Raw genomic sequence first — 21525 nt, forward strand, 5'->3', positions numbered from 1 at the left:
TTGTCACAGATCAAATTCTTACTCTTTTGAGAACTGAACAACAGCTAACATTTGAATCTCTCCATGCTCAACAGGCAGTATTTTTAATGACACTGTTAAAACTCTTTCTCCTTGGAGACCTTTTTCTATTATTTAAGAAAGCAGAAAAAAACTGCAAGAGTTGCATGTTTATGAGTCTGACTTTTCATCGACCAAGTCACAAGAATTCAGCGGACTTTGAGCTCAGAAACCATGGTGATGGCTTTTAGAAATACCACATTAACATAATAAGCAGCAGATTTTGATTTTTGCAAGGAGAACAACACTTGAAAAATTTTAACAAGGATAAAAATAGATCATTTATCCATCTTAAAAACTCACTTTACTAAATCCTAACCCAGAAAAGTTAATATAGGGGCAGTAGATCATAAAAGAAGATCATGGATTCCATTCAGTACTCTAAGAATTGGGAGGGTATAGGGTGTAGATTGGACACGTTATTTCATAACATTTAAGCCTGCTTAGAAAAAATAGTCACTTTTAGTTTTCATGAATAGCAGGATTTTTTTTATAGGATCGATGTGTTTCCTCTCATTTGATAACAGGAAACAATGTTAAACATTTAAAAGAAAACCACTGAGGATAGAAAGCCAACCTAGGAGTAGGGAGGACCTGAGTTCAAATATGACCGAAGACATTTCCTAACTATGTGACTTAACTAGCAAATTATTTAATTCAATGACATAGTCATTGGAACCAATATTTGGTATTGATTCTTAGAAGGTAAGGGTTTAAAAAAATTAGGAAAACCAGCGAGCGTAACAGTCAAATGGTTGATTCTGTATGTTTTCCCTGTTTTACTGCACTTATTATCATTTTTCATTGTTCTGTTTTAGATGCAAATCCAATGATTCATTATTTTTTGAAGAGAACAAAATATGATAAATCAATACTGCTTGTTCATGTATCTCTTCTCTAAACAGCAGGCATTTCTATAGTGCTTTGTATAAAATGTTTTGCATACATTATATAATTTAGTCTTCACAACAAACTTGTGAGGTAGCTGTCATTATTATTCCCATTTTATAGATGAGTGAACTGGGACTCAGATTGTTTAACTGACTTACTACCACACTGATAATGTAGGTTGCATTTGAACCCAGATCTTTTTCATTCCCAAGTGCAAGCACTCTACCTTTTATATCATGTTGCTTTTAAAACAGAGATTCTTAACCTGAGTGGTTCATGCACTCAAAAAAATTATGTATATACATATAACATGTATATACACACATATTCACATATACATCTCTCTATGTGTCTGTGTATTTTGATTTAATTGGCTTACTTTGTAATAATCCTATTAATTTTGTTTATTTCATGAATTTAAAAACCTTATTTGGAGAAATCCAAAGATTTCACCAGAAAGCCCAAGAGTTTAAGAATTTCTACTCTAAAAACCCCCCTGCCTAAACACTCGGCATTCTTTTCCTTATGATCCTGGGACATCTCAACTGAATTAAACAGTACTTACCATTCACTTTGAACCCTATTACGTCTTCTTTAAGTTGAGAATTGATGCTTAGTGCATGCCAAGGATCAAGAGAACCATTGGGAAACAGGATTCTACTGCCGGTACTGTTGAAGTCGCCATAGTAGTTGTTGGCTTCTTGAACAGTTTTATACAATGACTGAGCGGTGAGTTCCATGTCAAATATTTTTTGACAAAGATCAATAAAGAAGCTGCGAAGAGATGGGACAAGCAGAGAGAATATTTTTAATGATTTCTCCCCCCACCTGAAATATAGCTTCTATAAAAGGGCTAGATATGTTCCAGCTATTCGAGGGCATTATTATAACTCCAATTTTTTTAGTATGCTACTTTCATGCAATTAACTTTGATCCTCAAATCAAATATATTAAAATTATCTGCCTCTTGCCATAGATTGAAAGTGGCTTTGACATTTGAAATCAGTCACTCATTTGGTTAATATATTGGATATGCTTCTCCTCTTTGCTAAAGTACTGTTTCACTCAACTCTACAAATGTTTCTCCTATAAGGCTCCCTGCCTCTTAGACAAGGAACATCACCAAAGTCTAGGATTGAGAGTAGTCAGAGAGAAATCAAAGGTTTGCTTAAACAAAGAAACCAGTTTCTAAAACTCCTAAGAGAAATAATGAGGAAAGCAGTACAATCTACTCCCCAGGAACGGGGTCCTCATTCCTCTGTCTCAATTCTTTACTCCTTGTCCCCACGGTGTCAGTTCTATCAATAAAGGAGAAGCAAATCACTGGTCCTGTTTCTATTTCATTCTTTCATTTATCTAAAATGTAGTTAACGTTTTGCCTTGAATCCCAACTCAAGATTACAAATTGTAGGTTATTTGCGATGTCAAGAGCACTATCAATAAAATTTACAATTTACAATTTATAACAATCCTGCCAACATGCAAATGGTTGTGAGAGAATTATGAATAAGGTCACTGGTTTTCAATAAGCAATTATATGAGCATGGTTTTTAGATATGAGGAAATTGTCTCTTTTAGTTTGATAAATAAAAATCTATCACATTTCTATTGCGTTCTCAGATTCTATCATCGCTAAATCCCCAAGTACTTAGTTAAAAACCAATGGTATTTGTTATCTTTTGGTGGGACCAACCAGGCAAATTGTTCAACTTCTCTAGATTTCGGTTTCTTTATCTAATATGAAAGATTGTTTCAGATGATTTCTGAAGTTCCTTCTGGCTCAAAAATGGCATTATTTGTGACTGTTTCTTGTATTTTAACTTTATCTCATATGAATTTTGTATTGCTCTTCCTACCCTTAAAGATGTCAATATAATGTATATATATATATATATATACACATACATATGTATGTGTGTGTTCACATGTGATATTCATGTTTGTATGCAAGTTTATGCATGTGTGTATACATAACACATATTCAGAAGGAGAGAGAGAATGGTTTAGTTTACTAGCAGAGTTTCTAGCCAAGGAGTTAGGAAGACCTGAGTTCAAGTCCTGCTCCTGGCACATACTGGATATATGATTCTAGACAAGTCATTTCATCTCTCAGAGTTCTAGGCAACTCTCAAGACCACAAGGGGTCATCGAGGTAGTTCAATGGATTGAGAGCCAGCCCTAGAGACAGGAGATCCTGGGTTCAAATTTGACCTTAGAGTGAGTGACCCTGGGCAAGTCACTTAAGCCACATTGCCTAGCCCTTATTGCTCTTCTTCCTTAGAACCAATGCACAGTATTTATTCTAAGATGGAAGGTAAGGGTTTAAGGGAAACAAAAAGTCTATAAAAGCAGAGCATGAGCCAATTTGCATTAGTGAAATAAGTTTCCTCACTGACAACTCCTTGTAATAGTGAAATCCCAAATCAAGTCACATCAACATGCATTTATTAAGTGCTAAACTGTGGTAAGTATTGGTAATAAAAATAGAAGAAAAGAAAGATAAACTCTTGCCCTAAATACAGAGCAACTTAAAAATCCCAAATCTTGTGCAAATATATGTTTAAAATTTTGGTGATCCTGGTAATATCAGGTAATTAAATTACCAGGCAAAATAAAATTGGGTAGGTAGACATGTTTAAAATTCTTCTTTAATTTAAAAAAAAAGTAAGAGGAAGCAAAGGAAAAAGAGAGACATTTTACAAATCTCTTCCTATTTATTTCCATGTTTAATTCATTATGTAAAATCTTTTTTTTGTACCAACACAACAAAAACTCAATATATACTTTATGTCATGATAACAGGATAGCGTATGATTATAGATTTAGGTTTAGAGCTGGAATGGAAGCCATTTAGTCCAGCTCTCTCATTTGACAGCAGAGGAAGATGTGGTTGGGTCCCAGGAAACAAAGTGATTTGCCAAGAAAGGGCTTGACAAGTAGTTATTGACCAAGCTGAAATTTGAAACCAGGTCCTCACTCTAAATCTCCTCTATCACTGTGACTCCACTGGAATTGAAGAGGTCAGCTACATTTGTTCTATTTTTAATTTGGAAGCAAATCTTAAATGTACAAAATCCAAAACAGATGGACAACTCATCATCTCTGATGAGAATGTATATTCGGATTTATGCCTTTGGCTAACGGTCTGATTTTCTACCCCAGCCTCTGTCATCATCTTTAATAACTTCAGTATTCATGTTGATGAGCTTGCTAATAATTCTCTGGCTTCCTCTCAGGTTAACATCCTAGACTTTCATGGCTCCATCTTTCCTCGACTTCAACCACACCCAGAGGTCTTTACATCTCAGACATAATCAACACTCAGAACTATTCTATCTCTAAGATCTTATATTATCCCCTTTTGATCACTTTGTCCTCTCCTTCTACCTCTTCCCCACAGCCTCATTCCTCCTCAAAAAGGTCTTTTCCCTCACTGTAACCCATAGTCTATAATCCTTCTGGTTCATTCAGTTTACACCATCTCCTTCTGGTTTCATTTTCATCCTTTCATAGCCCTGACCCTGTATTCAGTCATTTCATTTTTTTTTAAACTTAAAAACTCTTACCTTCCATCTTAGAATCAATACCGTGTATGATTCCAAGGCAGAAGAGCAGTGAGGGCTAGGCAATAGGTGTTAGACTTGCCCAGGAACACACAGCTATGAAGTGTCTGAAGTCACATTTCAACCCAGGACCTCTCAGCTCCTGGTATGGCTTTTTATCCACTAGGCCACCTAGTTGCTCCCTCTTCATTTCTTCTTGATGGTCTCCCATCTCCCCCTCTTCCTTCCTTCCAGTATCAAAGTATTAAGTGGTCTTCTTCCATGCCAAGGCTTATCTCTCTGCATGTGCACTTCTAATCTCATTTCCTTTCATGTTCTCTAAAGCCTTGCTCTGGCAATCATTTCTCTCTCTCATCTTAAATCTCTTTGTACTAACACTTTTCGGTCTGCCAACGTGTCTCCCCTTACTTAAAAAAAAAAAGTTTAGGTTAACTTTTTCATGTTTCCTGATCCACTAAGATGAAAAAAAAATGCATAGCACTCTGTCTAGATTTTTTATTCACCCTAATTACATCCTACTGTGTATATGTATCACTCGGGCATTTCAGTGGTGCTTTGGAGAGAGGGCTGGGGATGGAAGTCATGCAGACCTGAATCCAACTCCCTCTTCAGTCATGTACTAGCTGTATGACCCTGGGTAAGTCACTAAACTTCTGTCTGCCTCAGTTTCCTCATATGTAAAATGGGGGAAATGCCTCTCAGTGTTATTGTGAGGATAAAATGTGATATTTGTAAATTAAAATTAAAAATTAAATCTTAAAGTGCTATATATTTATAGTCTTACAGGGCTATTGTGAGGATCAAATGAGATAAAATATTTAAACTGTTCTGGCAACCATAAAGTTATATATATATATATCACATTTCAGCTTTTTGGCTTTTATTACTTACTTATTCTTCTAGTATTCAATCACCTTGAAAAACTGGGACAGAGATGGTAATGTACTTGCTTTTATGTATCCCTTTGAATTGCAACTGTTCTTGACACGAAGGCAATTCCTTTTCAGACAGCTACCCCTTTCTCACGCCATATTGCATGACCTTGATCAGGAAAGCCTCTTTCTAAAAGCATTCAGCCTTTACTCTCTTATTCAAATTGCATCAGGCTATAGGAATTGGACTAGTAGGTGATAGAATCCTGCCTTTAAATCCAAAATGCTCAGCAGAAATAGGTTGTATCCAGCTTGGACAGAACTGAAACATTTTAAATGGCTTATACTTTACCTCAAAGGTACTCCAGAGAAAGGCTGGTGTTCCGAATCAGTGGTCTGGAAGTATCCAAATTCTGTGCAAATCTGATAGGTCCATTGCCTAGCTTGAAAACAGAACATTCATTTAGTTAATATGAGTCATCTTCTTGATAGTAAAGAGAGGTATTTCAGTATGTTTTTGAAAAATAAATATTTAAATATTTACTTAATTTTAAATATTATTAAATAAAATATCTTTAAAAAGAAATTATCTTACAAGGTCATTACTGTCTTACTGGGTTGTCAGGTTTCTGTTTTTTTCAGTTTTTTCATCCAAGTGCTAGATTTCAATTCAAGGGACCTGTTTCAAATCTTGGTTCTTTTATCTGCTACTGACATGTCCCTGAACAAGTTATTTAACCTCTGAGTTTCTTTCTCCATCTTCAAAATGAAGAGGCTGGACGAATTTGATGATTTCTAATATCTAATTCAATAGTAAAATTCTATGTTGTTATTTTTCATCAGGAATCTGTCAGGAAACAAGTTCCCAAAGATATCTAGAAACTAATTATTTGGATAATTCAGACTGGGGCTTGGGTTGTTGGTTATCAAGTTGCCTTTAATAAATGGAAATATCAAACTGGCTGACAGGAGAAAATTAGGACAAAGCATACATCAGCAGAGATTCTGGTGAAGATGTCATTGAAATCACTAAACTGACAAGGCTCTCAAGTGGTAAAATTAGTCCTTCTGATAATATGAATGAGAAGCTCTGGCCTTGGTAGTAGGGATAATATGATAACCACAAAGTGGAATGCCTTTTCCCCACGGCAGAGGCACAGATCTAAATAAATTTTCAATTTCTTAACCTATGCTACAAAGTTGTTAGTTTGGTATTGGGTAAATTCATTAAGTTCTTTGACATTGTCTACCTTTCACCGTCATCTCCCTTCTCAGTTATGTGCTAATACAGGAGAAACAACAATTCAGGAGTTGGAGGACCTGGGTTCAGTTGCCACTTCCAATATAAGATCCTATGATTTATCTTTGATAAAGGAATTAACAATATGTCTAATGAATATAATGAATAGGGCATAGAGTCTGACTACTACAAGCCACTATTTTAGGACCAATTTTTACAGTATACATACTTTGGAAGGAATTGGGGGGATCATGGATTGGTCCATGGTATATCTGAGTCCAGGTAATTGTAAGTATTATAAACAAGGAACTATTTGTATTTGAAATTGCCAAAAGATTCCTTGTTGTAGTGCTGGAAACTTGCACTATTCATAATTGGCCAAATCAAGAAAATAGACAGCTTCATATTCATCCTCATACAAATGAAATGAATTCTTCTTAAGGTCAATGACCTGCTCTCAACAAAATTCTCTCTCCTTATTTTCTTATCCTTTTTGATTGATCCACCATTTTAATACCATTACACACCTTCTTTCTCCATAAATATATCATGCTTTGGGCTCTGAAATAAAAGATCCAAGGTTCAAATCCCACTTTTTACTCTTAGTATCTATTATATGACCTTGAACAAGTTGGTTAGCTGGGAGCTAAAGGACTCATTTATCAAAAGAAGGCATTGTCTCTGAATTCCCACCTAGTTCCAAGTCTACAATTCTATGAAAACTTCAATATGGAAAGGAATATAGAAGAGAGAACTACAAATAAAAACATGAACTATCAAAGTACAGTTTTAGGCATATAGGAAATTTATAGTTAATAAAATATATGACAAAAAAATTTTGTTTCTAAATACCACATTTTCTTAATTGTTCTCATTTGTTGGTTCTCTTTCCTCTCCATTAGCTATCTGTAGTCATTCCCCGAGGTTCAGTCCTAAGTTCTCTGATCACCTTCCCCTAAAATCTTCCAAGAGAAGCTAATCTGTGCTCAAAGTATGAATGACTCTTGGGAGTAAGAGCTGAAACTTTATCCTTTTATTTCCCCCTCTGCTTGTCTCCAGCTCAGTGTTTTTAGTTATCTGAAGGCCATTTTCACTTGAACATTAAGCAGCAAAAGCTAAACCTATTCACTTGTTTCTTCCTATTCATGGGAAAATGTTTTTTTTTCTTGGTCATCATTGGCAAAATTACTGTCTTATTGGTACAAGCTCATAGTGTTGAAGTCTTATTATCTCTATTCCACCATCTGTAGCCTTCATTCATCTAGACTTTGACAAGTAATAGCTGGACCACCTGAGCCTTCTTGTTTCTCTGCTTCAAATCTCTCCTTTTGCTGATTATCTTATCATGAATGTCAGGAATCATCATCATCTTTTTTTTTTTTTTTAACTCTTACCTTCTCTCTTAGAATCAGTACTAAGTATTGGGTCCAAGTCAGAAGAATGTTAAGGGCTAGGCCAGTGATGGCAAACCTATGACATACATGTCAGCACTGACATGTGTAGCCATTTTCAATGTCACACAGCTGCATGTGGTTGCATACAGGAGTATGGGGCACATGCTGAGGATGAAATATTCACTGTAGTGTAGTGTAGACACTCTGTGCACTATAGATGACAATTCTACCTATATTAATTTACCTATTTTGGTTTATTAAATATGGTTATATATTATAATTATACATTTTTGTTATTTAAACTATAAATATAACAAAATTATGGTTTTTTTCCTTGAAGTGACACGGCACCCGAGTTATGCTCGTTTTTTTGGCAAATTTTGACACACCAAGCTTAAAAGACTGCCCACCACTGGGCTAGGCAAAGGGGGTTAAGTGATTTACCCAGGGCTACCCAGCTAGGAGGTGTCTGAAGCCAGATTTCAACCCAGGACTTCCTGTCTCCAGACTTGAATTCCTCTCCATGGAGCCATCTGGCTGCCCCATACAATCATCTTCTTCAAGGGTAATTTTTTTAAGACAAAGAAGCCTTCACCAACTTTCAAAGATGAGATTTTTGGTTGAGAAATATGATTTCAGTGGTGTAAGAAGCTCCTCACAAGGAAAAATCCCATTCAATGGATGCAGATCATTAAATGGGCAGAAATTTATCATCCTAAACTGTTATCTTGAGTTCTGAGAGTTAAAATAGTTTGCTTAGGATCACACACAGTATGGGTAAGAGTTGGGATTTGAACTTGAGTTTTTCTCATTCTCATGGCATCCCTCCATCCACTGTACCAATCACATCTAATTTAATCTTATGTTCTGCTTCAGACAAGAAAGCCTATTCAGTAACCTTTGCCTTCAATTTTTTCCAGAAGCAGTATGATATTATGAAAATAGCATTGGACCATGAGCCAACTGATGGGAGTTTTTCCCCCTTGCTGTGTTTGCCATTAATTTCCTGTGTGACCTTGGGCAAATAACTTTGCCCAAATGCTTCTGGGCTATAAAAAAAAAAAATCAATGATTCCATTTGGTCCACTAAGATGGATATTCTCCTTACCACTCTTCACTATTTTTCATTTCAGTATTACTCCAATAGCTTCATAAAAACCATTTTCATTGACACTCCACTATATCTTCATGAACTCTACTTCAAATTCCCTTGATGTGTTCGTCTGTTATCTACTAACATATAAACTATTACAAGTTACCTTCTCCGGATCTCAGTTTCTCCATTTGTAAAATGAAGATGTTGGATGAGATGACCCCTAATATCCTTCTAGTTCCAAATCATCTCATGATCTTAGGACTTCCCCTAAGCTGTACTACTCCTGTCTAAAGCAAAACATCTGTACCATCTTGAGATTTGCCTGTTATACTTAGACTTGCCTGTTTCCTATCTCCATTTAGACCAGTGGTTCCCAAACTTTTTTGGCCTACCATCCCCTTTCCAGAAAAATTACTTAGCCTCCTGGAAATTAATTTTTAAAAAAATTTTAATAGCAATTAATAAGAAAGATAAATGCACCTGTGGCCATCAACACCCTCCTGGATCACTGCAGCACCCACCAGGGGGCAGTGGCGCCCACTTTGGGAATCACTGATTTAGACAGAGCATAAAGTGTTATCTGGGGGCTTCAGTTACAAAGGTCCCTTCCCATCATTTGTGAGGTTTGGTTTTCTTCCCCAGTGGTTCTGAACAAAGGAAATCACAAGCCCCCAGGGGTTGCTAGGAGCACAAATGTCTGACATAGGAGAAGTGGTGGGTGTCATCCAAGTTCTAATAATTAGCTCTTGCAATTGAAGTCGAGTAGAATGCCACTCTACCAATTGTGATTGATAGGTTTTAGGGAGCAAAAAAAATGGTAGCATCACCTAGGAAATGGTATCTTGGTATATCTTAGCAGAGTGCCTAGACTGCTGACTTGAAGTCAGGAAGACCTAGGTTCAAATCCCACCTCAGACACTAACTAGCTTTGTGACATTGGGCAAGCCACCTAACTTTTCTATTCCTCAGTTTCTTCATTTGTAAAATAAGGGGCATGGTGGACTCAATGATAACTCCAAGTCTACAGCCTATGGTTCTGTAATCCCCTGAAATAAGAGAACTTCAGGTTGTTATTAGTTTGCTGAAAGGTATTAGAGCATGTGGTACCTCCTGATGCAGCTGTTCCGTTCCAGTGGGGGTCTCTCATTTCCGATATGACATCGTCATAGTTTACATCAAGGCAGGACAATGTAATAGCTTGGAGACTCTTTCTGATAAAAAATGCATATCTCTGATACGGTGACCCAAGTGACTTCTCAGTCATTACTGAACAGAAATAATTAAGAGTAACTTGGGATTTTGCCACTGGTTCATTAAAATCGTAGTCTTTTTCATCCTAAAAATAAGCAAAAACAAACAAACAAAAAGACCAGAAAACGAGTAACTAAACTATAATCTAAATAGATGATTTCAATATTACTTTTATCACCTGAAATTGCTACTTATATTTCAAGCCAAACCAACAAGCATTTATTAGGTACCTAATATGTATCAGGCACAAGGCTAAGCTCTGGTAATCAAAAGAGAATACAAAAAAGAGTTTTTTTACCTGAAGGAGGCAACATAGAGATAAATCAGAACATAGAAAATCAATGGCAAAGGCAACTAGGTGGCTAAGTGGTTAGAGAACAGGCTTGGAGATAGCAGATCTTGGGTTCAAATTTGGCCTCAAGACTTTTCCTAACTGGATGATGGCTCTGGGCAAGTCACTTAACCCTAATTGCCTAACCCTTACTGCTCTTCTGCCTTAGAACTCAAACTATTGATTCCAAAACAGAAGGTAAAGGTTTTTTTAAAAAAATGGATGGGAGGTAGCCTTGTAAGGGGAAGCAATGACAGCTTGTTGGCCTGAGAAAAGTCTCTTGCAGGGATTGTCTGAGTATTAAAGGAAGACAGGGCATCTATAAGGCAAAGGTTTTCCTTTAGCAGAAGAGCAACAGTTAAAACCTATGAGAAATCTATCCATGAAGTCTGTTTAATGAAGGAATGAAGTCAATTCTCAAATTCTTATCACTTGGCCTGGAGGTCAATGTCTGAAACAACTTTTAAAAAAACAAAATTATATCATTCATGTCTTTCAATTCAATAATTTGTCCAGCATTTATTAAATGCTTAGCTTGTATGAGCCTTATTAGAACACTATATAGATTTGAGGTTGAAAAGTCCAGTGATCTTGGGCAAGTCCCTTAGCTCCCGTTACTTAACCCTTACTGATCTTCTGCCTTGGAAAAGATACACAGTATTGGTTCTAAGGCAGAAGCTTAGGAGGGCTAGGCAATGGGGGGGGGGGGAAGGGGGTAAGTGACTTGCCCAGGGTCACCCAACCAGGAAGTATCTCAGGCCATATTTGAATCCAGGACCTCCTGTCTCTGAGCCTGGCTCTCAATCCACTGAGCCACTTACCTGCCCCCCACTGTATTGATTTTAAGACAGAAGGTAAGACAGACAGACAGACAGACAGACAGACAGACACACACACACACACACACACACACACACACACACACACACAATTTTTCCATATAGTTTGTTTCCTTTGTAATTTTATATATTTTATTTGGTGCATTTACAAACCTTTTTCTGAGGAGTTCATAGGTTTCACCTGACCACCAAAGGGTCCATGCTCCCAAATGGTTCAAAACCTTTATTTTTTAATCATAAGCTATTTTAGCAGGAAATTTGGCATATATATATACATTTGGCATTAAGATGCTATGTTTCTCGAGGAAACTTTGCTTTGTCTTACAGTTCAATTTGGGACTCTTGCAAGATTTTATATCAGGGAGTAAGATATTTTCCCTTGGCCAGAGTTCCAATCTAATCTCTGAGACATAGCCTGGGGGAAGGAGAAAAACCTAGGCAGCTAGCCCCTTGGGAAAACTTGGGATAAATATTCCTGTTATGTCACTCTATATCCATCGTTCACCCACTGGTTCACACCAAAAGTCAAGTCTCTGACCTTCAACAGCAAATAACCTTACTCTGCCCCAATCTCCAAGGCAGTTTGACGCCCTGATCCTGTGGGAGAATGAGTAAGATAAGAGCTCTCTGTGGGTCAGGCTGCCTTGATTGAACACATCAGTCCTTGTAGTTATGCAACCTGCTTTATAATTTCTCAGGAAATCTGATCTTCCCATTTTCTCAAAGGGGCTGCTATTTTTTCCAGTTGTACTAAGGTTTTTAAATGAAAATTTCTTCTTTAATTTTTTTTCCCCATTTCTAAACCTTTGCATGATCTGTGGTCTGGTGGAAACTGCTAAAGCCTGATAAATGTAGTAGATTCCTTTTATTCAAATATTCATTAAAAAGTGCTTAAATCCCAGAGATATTTTAAAAGTTTTTAAAGTTCACCTCCACTTGAAATTAGCTCTCAGAAGACTAAAATTGAATTATTTTCCATTTTCTATATATAATTGCTATTATAGAAGTTGCTTAGGAAGAGAAACACTGGTTGTGAATTTTGCAATAAGGGGAAAAGAACTAGACAATTTGAATTCAGGTCAAGTCTAAGTTCTAAAACAACCATTCTAAAGCATTCAAAACCATTTTGAGGGAGTTTCTGAAAACAAGGGTTCCAGGGAGATAAATTACACTTTGATAGTCTTATGAACACTTTGTGGCATATTTTGCAATAATTTATTTATTTCTAAAAGATGAGTAAGAAAAAAAATAAGGTTTGATTACAGGATGTAGAACAGTGATTCCCAAAGTGGGAGCTACCGCCCCCTGATGGGTGCTGCAGCGATCCAGGAAGGCAATGATGGCCACAGGTGCATTTATCTTTCCTATTAATTGTTATTAAAATTAAAAAAAAATAAATTCAAGGGGGCTAAGCAATATTTTTTTCTGGAAAGAGGGTGGAAGGCCAAAAGTTTGGGAACCACTGATGTAGAAGATAATTTTGTTAACAGATATGTTCTCATCCTTGAGTCTGGACCAGTTCTATTCTAATAATGGCTTTCAGGACTGGACTGGAAACAATGATTAATTTAATTTTAAAACACCCCACACCTGTGTATTTGCACAAGTATGATTCCATTCCCCCTTTCTATTTGTCACAATTTGTTATTTCCCTACTTGACATTGCATTCTCTTCTCTTACCTCATGGAAAGGTCTTTCTCTATTGTATTGAACAATTTCCGCAATCGGATTTAGTAGAGTATCCACGAAAAAGGTCTTTTCATATACCCCATTAATATCTAAAGGTTCACATAATCTGTGGGAAATGAAACAGGGACCACACTTTATATTACAATCCTAAAATGGGTGACATTGGATGGAACATAACTACTAAATAACTTAAATTTTTAAAATTATTATAGAAATGTTACTTTAATTTCATTGATTTTACATTAGAATCATAGATGGTCAAAGCCTATGATAGTACCTTAAAAAAGTCCAAAGACCTCATTTCATAAATAAAAAAAATGAAGGGCCCCAGGAAGATTTTTAAAGCTGAGCATAGTGGAAACCACTGTTTGAATCCTAGCTATGCTAACTAGTACCTGTGTGACCTTGGGTAACCTGACTGCAGATCAATTATAAATACAAATACCACACAACTGTTTCTTAAATCTGAATTTCAGGAAAAATATTTTGAACATGTTATTTCACATTTATGAATGGTCACCAAGCATTTAAGGATGAGAAAAAGAGATTGAACTAGCCAGGTTGGTGTGGAGCTTTGTCAGCTCTCAGAAACCCAAAGAATAAAAGTTTGATGATAACTTTTCTGAACTGATTATTTTTTTAATAGACATTTATACACATAGTATTGAAGTCATGTTGAAAATGGCGGCTATTGCTATAAAAGAATGCATATCCTTTGATCCAGAAATACCACTACTAGGTCTGTATCCCAAAGAGATTTTTTAAAAATGGGAAAGGGTCTATTTTTACAAAAATATTTATAGCCGCGCTTTTTGTAGTAGCAAAGTATTGGAAACTAAAGGGATGTTCCTCAACTGGGGAATGGCTGAACAAAATGTGGTATATGATGGTGATGGAATACTATTATGTTGTAAGGAATGATGGATGAACTAGAGGATTTCAGAAACAACTGGAAAGACCTACATGAACTGTTGCAGAGTGAAATAAGCAGAACTAGGAGAACATTGTACACAGTAACTGAAATATTGTGGAACAATGAAATATGATAGACTTTGCTACTAACAGCAATAAAATGATCCAGGACAATTCTGAGGACTTATGAAAAAAATGCTATCTACCATTAGAGAAAGAACTGTTGGAGTAGAAATGCAGATGAAGACGTATGATTTATCACCTGTTTATTTAGGCATATGATTTGGGGTTTTGGTTTTATAAGGTTATTCACTTACAAAAATGAATGATATGGAAATGTGTTTTGTGTGGTAATACATGTATAACCCAGATTGGATTGCTTGTCAACTCCAAGAAGGGGGAGGGAGGAAGGAAGGGAGACAACATGAATCATATGACTTTAGAACATTTATGTGGAAATTTGTTATTAAAATAAAATAAAGATAAAACACACAAAAATGGTGGCCATTTCAAATCTGGCCCTCATACACTTCCTAACTGTGTGTGACTCTAGGCAAGTCACTTAACCCTATTTGCCTAGCTCTTACCTTTACAGCCTTTAGAGCTCTTGCTAAGAGAAAGAAAAGGTTAAATAATTTTTTTAAATGGTGGCCATTTCTAAAAATGCCACAATCTTCGTCATCATTCATCACTATTTCTCTTTGGGTCTCTGACATGGTCAGAAACCTTATATACCTCAATCTTCTTCACTTTCAAGATTCCTGCTAAACTATGGATTGTCATTGGCTGCCTGCTTTTAAGATTCCTGGAATAATACTGATTATTTTCAACCTTTCACTAAGGCTTTCTGGTTCTTTAATTGCTCCTTTAATTTTTGTCTGTTCTTGCGGTCATTTGGGATTTCCTGTCATTGCATTTAGCAGGAATTTTATGTTTTATTGCAATGTATATATGACTATAAACAGTCAGTCAGTCAATAAGAATATCTTGTTCCAGGCACTGTACTAAGAGCTGGGCATAAAAGGAAAGGCAAAGTCTTTTAAAGAAAGCCCTTATCTTCAAGGAGGTCACAATCTAATGTGTAATTTAATCAGTCCAGAAAACATGCAAAATGCAAGGCACGTATATACAAAATACAGAAATAATCTTTCCAAAATCATCAGTCAGCAAATATTTATTTAGCACTTACTATGTGTCACAAACTGTGCAGGTATTGGATTTACAAAGAAAGACAAAAACTGTTCCTGTCCTCAGGCAGCTTAAAATTCTAATTGGAGAGAGAACATGCAAATAAATAAGCAAATATGTTTATACAGAGTAGATGGAAGGGAACCTTCCAGAATAAGGCTCTAGCAGCTGGGAGCTTTACAAGAGGCTAATCCTCAATATATCTCCTCTAACATACTGCCCTTTTTCCAGACAGAGAAATGACTAAGTGTTTCTCTGGGAATCTGATTTTTTTCCCTGCCTTCTTGGTCAGTTCATCCTTAGTTTTCAAAGACCAATGACATCCCAGGGAGCCTTGTTTGGGCATGAATTGGATTTAAGTGAGGCAGAGTTGTACAAAATCAGCCTTGCTCTCTTTTCCAGAGTTAAGTCTAGTGGCAAGACAAAAGCCAGGAGGACTGGCAATGGCTTGAGATGGAATGTGATGAAGATACACCTTGGTGTCTTCGATGTCTGACCAAGCTCTGAGCACTCCACAGCACCTGCTTCAGCAGCTTTCACAGACATGGGAACAAATTTTTCTCATCCACCTCCTCTGATAGGGGAAGTCTTCCTTTGCCTGGGGTAGACCCCCCCCCCCCAATCGCCAATGGGTACGAGGTCTATTGGTTGCCCTCAACTTGGTTTAACCCACCTGCCAAGATGGTTTGCCAGGGCGTGGTTGTTGTACATGCCACAGGTGAGAGTTGGGTGGCAGGTGGACACCAAAGGAACAAAGTAGCCATGAAAAGAGCTTAGCAAGCTTTTACAGCATCTTCCCTGAACCCAGAACACTCTGTATATCCCATTGGTCAGACTAAGAAATGCATCTATAACCCAAGTTTAAAGTATTAGCCATAATTGTGTTATCATCATCTAACACTTAAATTCCTCCATCAAATGTGGTCAGCAGGATCATAATGCCATTTCATCAGCCAGCTAGAATTCTACATGCAGGAAATGGCTGTATTTCATACCTCATGAACACCAAGTGTGCCATTTCTTTAAAGAATTAATTGAGGGGCAGCTAGAAAGCAATGGATAGAGCACCAAGCCTAGAGTCAGGAGGACCTGGGTTCAAATTGGGGCTCAGACACATCCTAGCTGTGTGACCCTGGGCAAGTCACTTAACCCCCACTGCCTACCCTTACCACTCTTCTGCCTTGGAACCAATACACAGTACTGATTCTAAGACAGAAGGTAAGGGTTTAAAAAAAAAAAAGAGAGAGAAATAATTGACTGGGTGAAACTAAAGCAGGCACTATTGATCATTATTTTCATTTCACCGTGATTTCCCATCTCAGAATTTCACTTGTTCTTACTGCTCCGAAGAGAGTGACAAAAAATAGTTTTATTATTTGAAAGTTTTCTGATTACTTCCTGTTATAAGTTTTCATTTTCTGAAAAGTACCCAAGTGATTTGCTGTCATCTTTTTTTTGTTTGTTTCTTGGAACAGATTTCCAGTTTCTTTGGAATTTGAAGTTCCTAGTATGGACATTCCTTCCACTGATGCAGCAGACTGGCATATGTATATAAATTATGCTCTCAGACTGGTGTCAGGGCACTAAGAGGTTAGGTCACTTGTATATGGTCACACAGCTAATGTGTCAGAGATATATCTTGAACCCAGGTCTTCTTGACTCTAAGGTCAGCCCTTTACCTGTACCATACTCCATTCATATTATCTAAGAAGTTTGATGATCAAGAACTTAGTCAATACTTTTGACACGATAGAAAAACTAAGTAAGCTACCACCTGTTGTCAATAACTTCAGAGAAGAGAGATCACAGATGAGAATGTTCTTGAATTTGTTACACATCCTAGATGGCTGCTTACTCTCTAAAACAATGTCTAGAAATTTACTAATCCTTATTTTAAAACAAAACTAAACACAGAATACTATTTCAAATCTTTAAAACATTTGTTCATACCTGCCTTCCTGCTACATTTTCTTGACAAAGCCTCTTGAGACCTCGCTAGTATCAGATTTTGATAGCCATTGGGAAGAAGGAGCTATTATAGAGTGTAGGAAGGAAGAGCAGATAGATGACCCAGAAAAGACAAACTTTTCCATTCCCTGGCAATGTTTCATGAAGTCCGGGCCTCCTAATTTCCAGGCTCAGACTGCTTCTACTAACAAAATGCTTCCTCTTTCTTTTCTTCTTCCTTTTTCCAAAATAATATACAAATAACAAGAAAATAAAGATAATGGCAGTTGACATTTACATAACATATTAAGATTTACAAAGGGCTTTAAATATATTATTTCTTTTTTAGAAAAATCAATCTAGGGGAGGGACCCAAAGGATCAATTTCATCTTTTCTCTCTCATCAACTCCTTTTTCTTCTTTCATATTCTCCTACTTGAATTTCCTTTATATAATATCCTTACCCACTGATCACAGACTCATTGAATTTCAAAAGACCTCAAAGGACACCAGAAAGAGTAATTGCTAGAACTTATCTGACATATTACCATCTAGCTTTTGCTTAAAAACCTCACAGGTGTGGAAATTCATCTTCTCCCTCTTCCAAGGCAACTCTTTCCACTTTGAGATATCTCTAATTGTTAGGGAGATTTTCCTGATTTTGAGCCTACCTTGGTCTTGTTGCCACTTCCAAAACTGCTTTTTCTTCTGCCTTCTGGGGTCAAATAGACCAAGTTGAATTCTGTTTCTATGTGGCAGCCTCTAAAGTACTTGAAGATAGCTATCATGCTGACAACTGCCTCTCAGCTGCCCCCTACTCTAGTCTTGTGGGTCCCTTCTCCCATTGGTGAGTCCCTCCCAGAACCTTCTTTTTAGGAATAATACCAATTACTCTCAGGACTTAGTCACCTTGTTTTCTGGTAGATACCTTCTATACACTTTAAAGTACCACATAAATGCTATTAGTTATTCCTGGTTAATAGCATGGAACCCTATCTCACTTTAAAGTTTGCAAAGAACCTGATAACATTTTTCATTGGAGCCTTATAACCAATTCTTTGTATGAGTTAGGCAATTCAGGTACAGATAAGGGAATGGAGGCACAGAGAGAGGCATGGAATGACTTCCTCTGGACTATCCAGCTAGTATGCATCCAGCACTATCTCTCTTGGGTGTGCACACATTCTTGGGTGATCTCTTAGATTCTTTTCTGCTCTAAAGTATTATGATTCTATTAAGTGGTGTCTATATATGGGAATAGAGATACAATATTATATAAAATAAAACCGTGTTTTATGCAACCAATACATTCCAAGACCATTTGCATAAGTTGAAAATCATGAAAAGCAGCATTTAAATAATATTAAATAAATAAAATGTATAATAAATACATATAAATAAATGGCTATTTAATAAATAAATACATAAAAAATAAATATCTAAAATAAACATATATTTTACTTACTAAGTATTTCTTCTAAGAACATACCTAGGCACTTTCTTAGGCTTATCAGAAGTACCAGCATCACTATTCTCACTCATACTTTGGGGCTATTATTAATAACTAAATACCATTAATGAAACAAAGAGAAGCACTGTTCTGATATGGACATGACTTTTTACAAATAAAAACTCCCAACAACAACTGATATAGGAGCGAATGTTTGGCACAAAATAATGTAATGACTCACACTAGTAATTCTCAGAGTGAGAATGAGCACAAATGGGCAAACTGCTGTGAGACTTTATGCCACTTGGGAAAATGGTGTGGACTTAGAATGTAATCAAAAATTTTTATTTTACATATTTTTCTAACTTTCTTTTTGATTGCCAATCACCTATACCTAAATTCCAGTGTGTTGAGTTCATGTAAAATGAGGTCATGTAAAATGTGTGTGTGTGTGTATTATATAGACACTTCTTTATGTTCTATGATCCATTATACTCAAATAGTAAGTTATATCAGAAGCTCAGGATGGGATAAAGATTAGCCTTTCAGTCTCTGTCTAAACATTTCAATTAAATTGCAACTAATTGTTAAAAAAAAATACAGTAGGGGCAGCTGGGTAGCTCAGTGGAGTGAGAGTCAGGCCTAGAGACAGGAGGTCCTAGGTTCAAACCTAGCCTCAGCCACTTCCCAGCTGTGTGACCCTGGGCAAGTCACTTGACCCCCATTGCCCACCCTTACCAATCTTCCACCTATGAGACAATACACAGAAGTACAAGGGTTTAAAAAAAAAATACAGTAGCAGTCTGTGACATCTTAGACTTACTGAGACTTTAGATCTTATTTATCTGGTTGCAAAGTCATGATGCTGAAACCTATTATTCCTACAAAGGAAATTAATTCAACTAGAACAAAAACAAATGTTTGCAAAGGAGGGTAAGTCCCAGAAACCAAACTTCTAGCCATGGTGAGCTTTACTCTTCAAAAGCAGATTTGAAATCTGGGACTTCAATGAAATTCAAGCAAGATTTCATATTTTTCACAAATGAATCCTGGACTGAATAGTAGATAGAAAGAAAAGCAATTTGATTCATTAAGTGCTACTATGACTAAGAATAGTCTTCACAGCACTTGAGAACTCAGAAAGTGCTTTCACTACAAATCCATAAGCTTAAGCAAGAAAGACAATTGAATCAATTCAAAACTCCTTCAAACCCCACAGGTGAAATTCTCACCTGCTTTGAAAAATCTCCAGTCCTGACCTTTCTTTTGACCACAAGACCTCCACAAATCTATTACATATTTATAGATTTATAGTAGGACACTAGTGTTCTCTACCTATACAGCTCGTCTGTAGCTCAAATTAAAAATGTTCGAAACTCTTCTGTCTCTTTCTCTCTCTTTCTGTCTTTCTTTCTCCATCTCTGTCTCTCTCCATCTCTCCCTATTTCTGTCTCTTTCTTCGCCTATTTCCATACTACCTTTGCCTCCTTGCTACATTCCTTTTGCTTTGGATGGTTTTGCCATGTTCCAGTCACAGTGAAAATAGAATTCTCCCCCTGCCCATTTTTAGATTTAATCACCAAAAAGTGTACCACCCCACACTTTTGGTGATTAAATCTAAAAATGGGCAGGGGGAAAGTTAATCCCATCTTCACATTAATTGGTGATTAAATCTAAAAATGGGCAGGGGGAAAGTTAATCCCATCTTCACATTACCCAGGATTCAGAATCTCTTATTCTTTCCTCTTCCATATTCAGTCACTGCAAGGTCTTCCTTCTTCCTGTACAATATCTTTTGAATTTGATCCCCCTCTTTCCATTTCTCTTGACAAGCACTTGGGTCCAGACCTTATTACCACTCACAAGTACTACTCGCAATGATTACCCATTTCATTTCCTGTCTCTCTCCCACTTCATTCTATTAATCTTCCTAACATATAGCTATCATCAGGTCATTCTTGTTCAATAATTTTGGATAATTCCTCATTGTGTAATGGAAGTACAAACTTCTCAGACCTTCCAATGTCAAGGATATTCTATATATCACTGCAGTAGTCAAGATGTAGAGAAGGGAAAGGAAAAGAGTTAAAGCTCTCAAAAATGAAGGAAAACTCAAGGAAAATAAGAACTGTTATGCAGGGCTACTGCATTGACTTGACTTATTTGGACCCAAATCAATCAACTCTAGAAGAATTTCTAAACTAAAATGGTACACCAAAATACCAAATATCAAAACACATTTATTGAATTATTTAATCGAATTATCAAAATAATTGAATTATTTTTCATGTGAATTAAAATTAAAAATTAATTGAATATCAAAATTAATTGAATATCAAAATAAAAAATGCATTATTTTTTAGAAACTTCACTGAATATTAGCTTTTTTTTTTTTTAACGAGAAAATGTGCCCTGGAATAATTCCATAGTCAGTATAAAAGGTAATAGAAGTCTTTAGATTCTTCACTTCTATAACTAGCTTAAGAACTTGCTGGCTTAATAGAGATCAAATAGTTTTTTAAAAAAGATTAGAGGAAAAAATACGTAGAATCCTAGGACTGACTGTTTCATATGAGGTGAAATAGAGCTGAGAATTGACCCCAACCCAATTTTCCATCTGCATCTTAGAATCTTACATTTTGTAGATATTTAAGCAGAAAATAATGGTGCCATCATGGTTAGCCTGAGGATAAACGAGTACAGAATAAAATGAAAATGTTAACCAGGCCCTTTGTCCCAACTAACAATGTGAAAAGAAAAGCAATTTTCTAATGCCTTAGTTGATGCAAATTGACCAAGGGCAG

General features: G+C 36.4%; 1 protein-coding gene across 1 annotated transcript in view; it reads right to left on the reverse strand.

The window, feature by feature from the left end:
• The window catches only part of LOC123241946 (putative serine protease K12H4.7), a 32813-nt gene that overhangs the window by 1717 nt on the left and 9571 nt on the right, over positions 1-21525 (reverse strand). Inside the window, exons 4-7 of the mRNA XM_044669447.1 lie at positions 13216-13330; positions 10221-10449; positions 5736-5826; positions 1514-1722 (exon numbers count right to left, since the gene is read on the reverse strand). Of these exons, the coding sequence (XP_044525382.1) occupies positions 1514-1722; positions 5736-5826; positions 10221-10449; positions 13216-13330 (644 nt within the window). The remainder of the gene's footprint in view (positions 1-1513; positions 1723-5735; positions 5827-10220; positions 10450-13215; positions 13331-21525) is intronic.

This window comes from Gracilinanus agilis, chromosome 3, assembly GCF_016433145.1.
Source record: "Gracilinanus agilis isolate LMUSP501 chromosome 3, AgileGrace, whole genome shotgun sequence".
Taxonomy (NCBI): Eukaryota; Metazoa; Chordata; class Mammalia; order Didelphimorphia; family Didelphidae; genus Gracilinanus; species Gracilinanus agilis.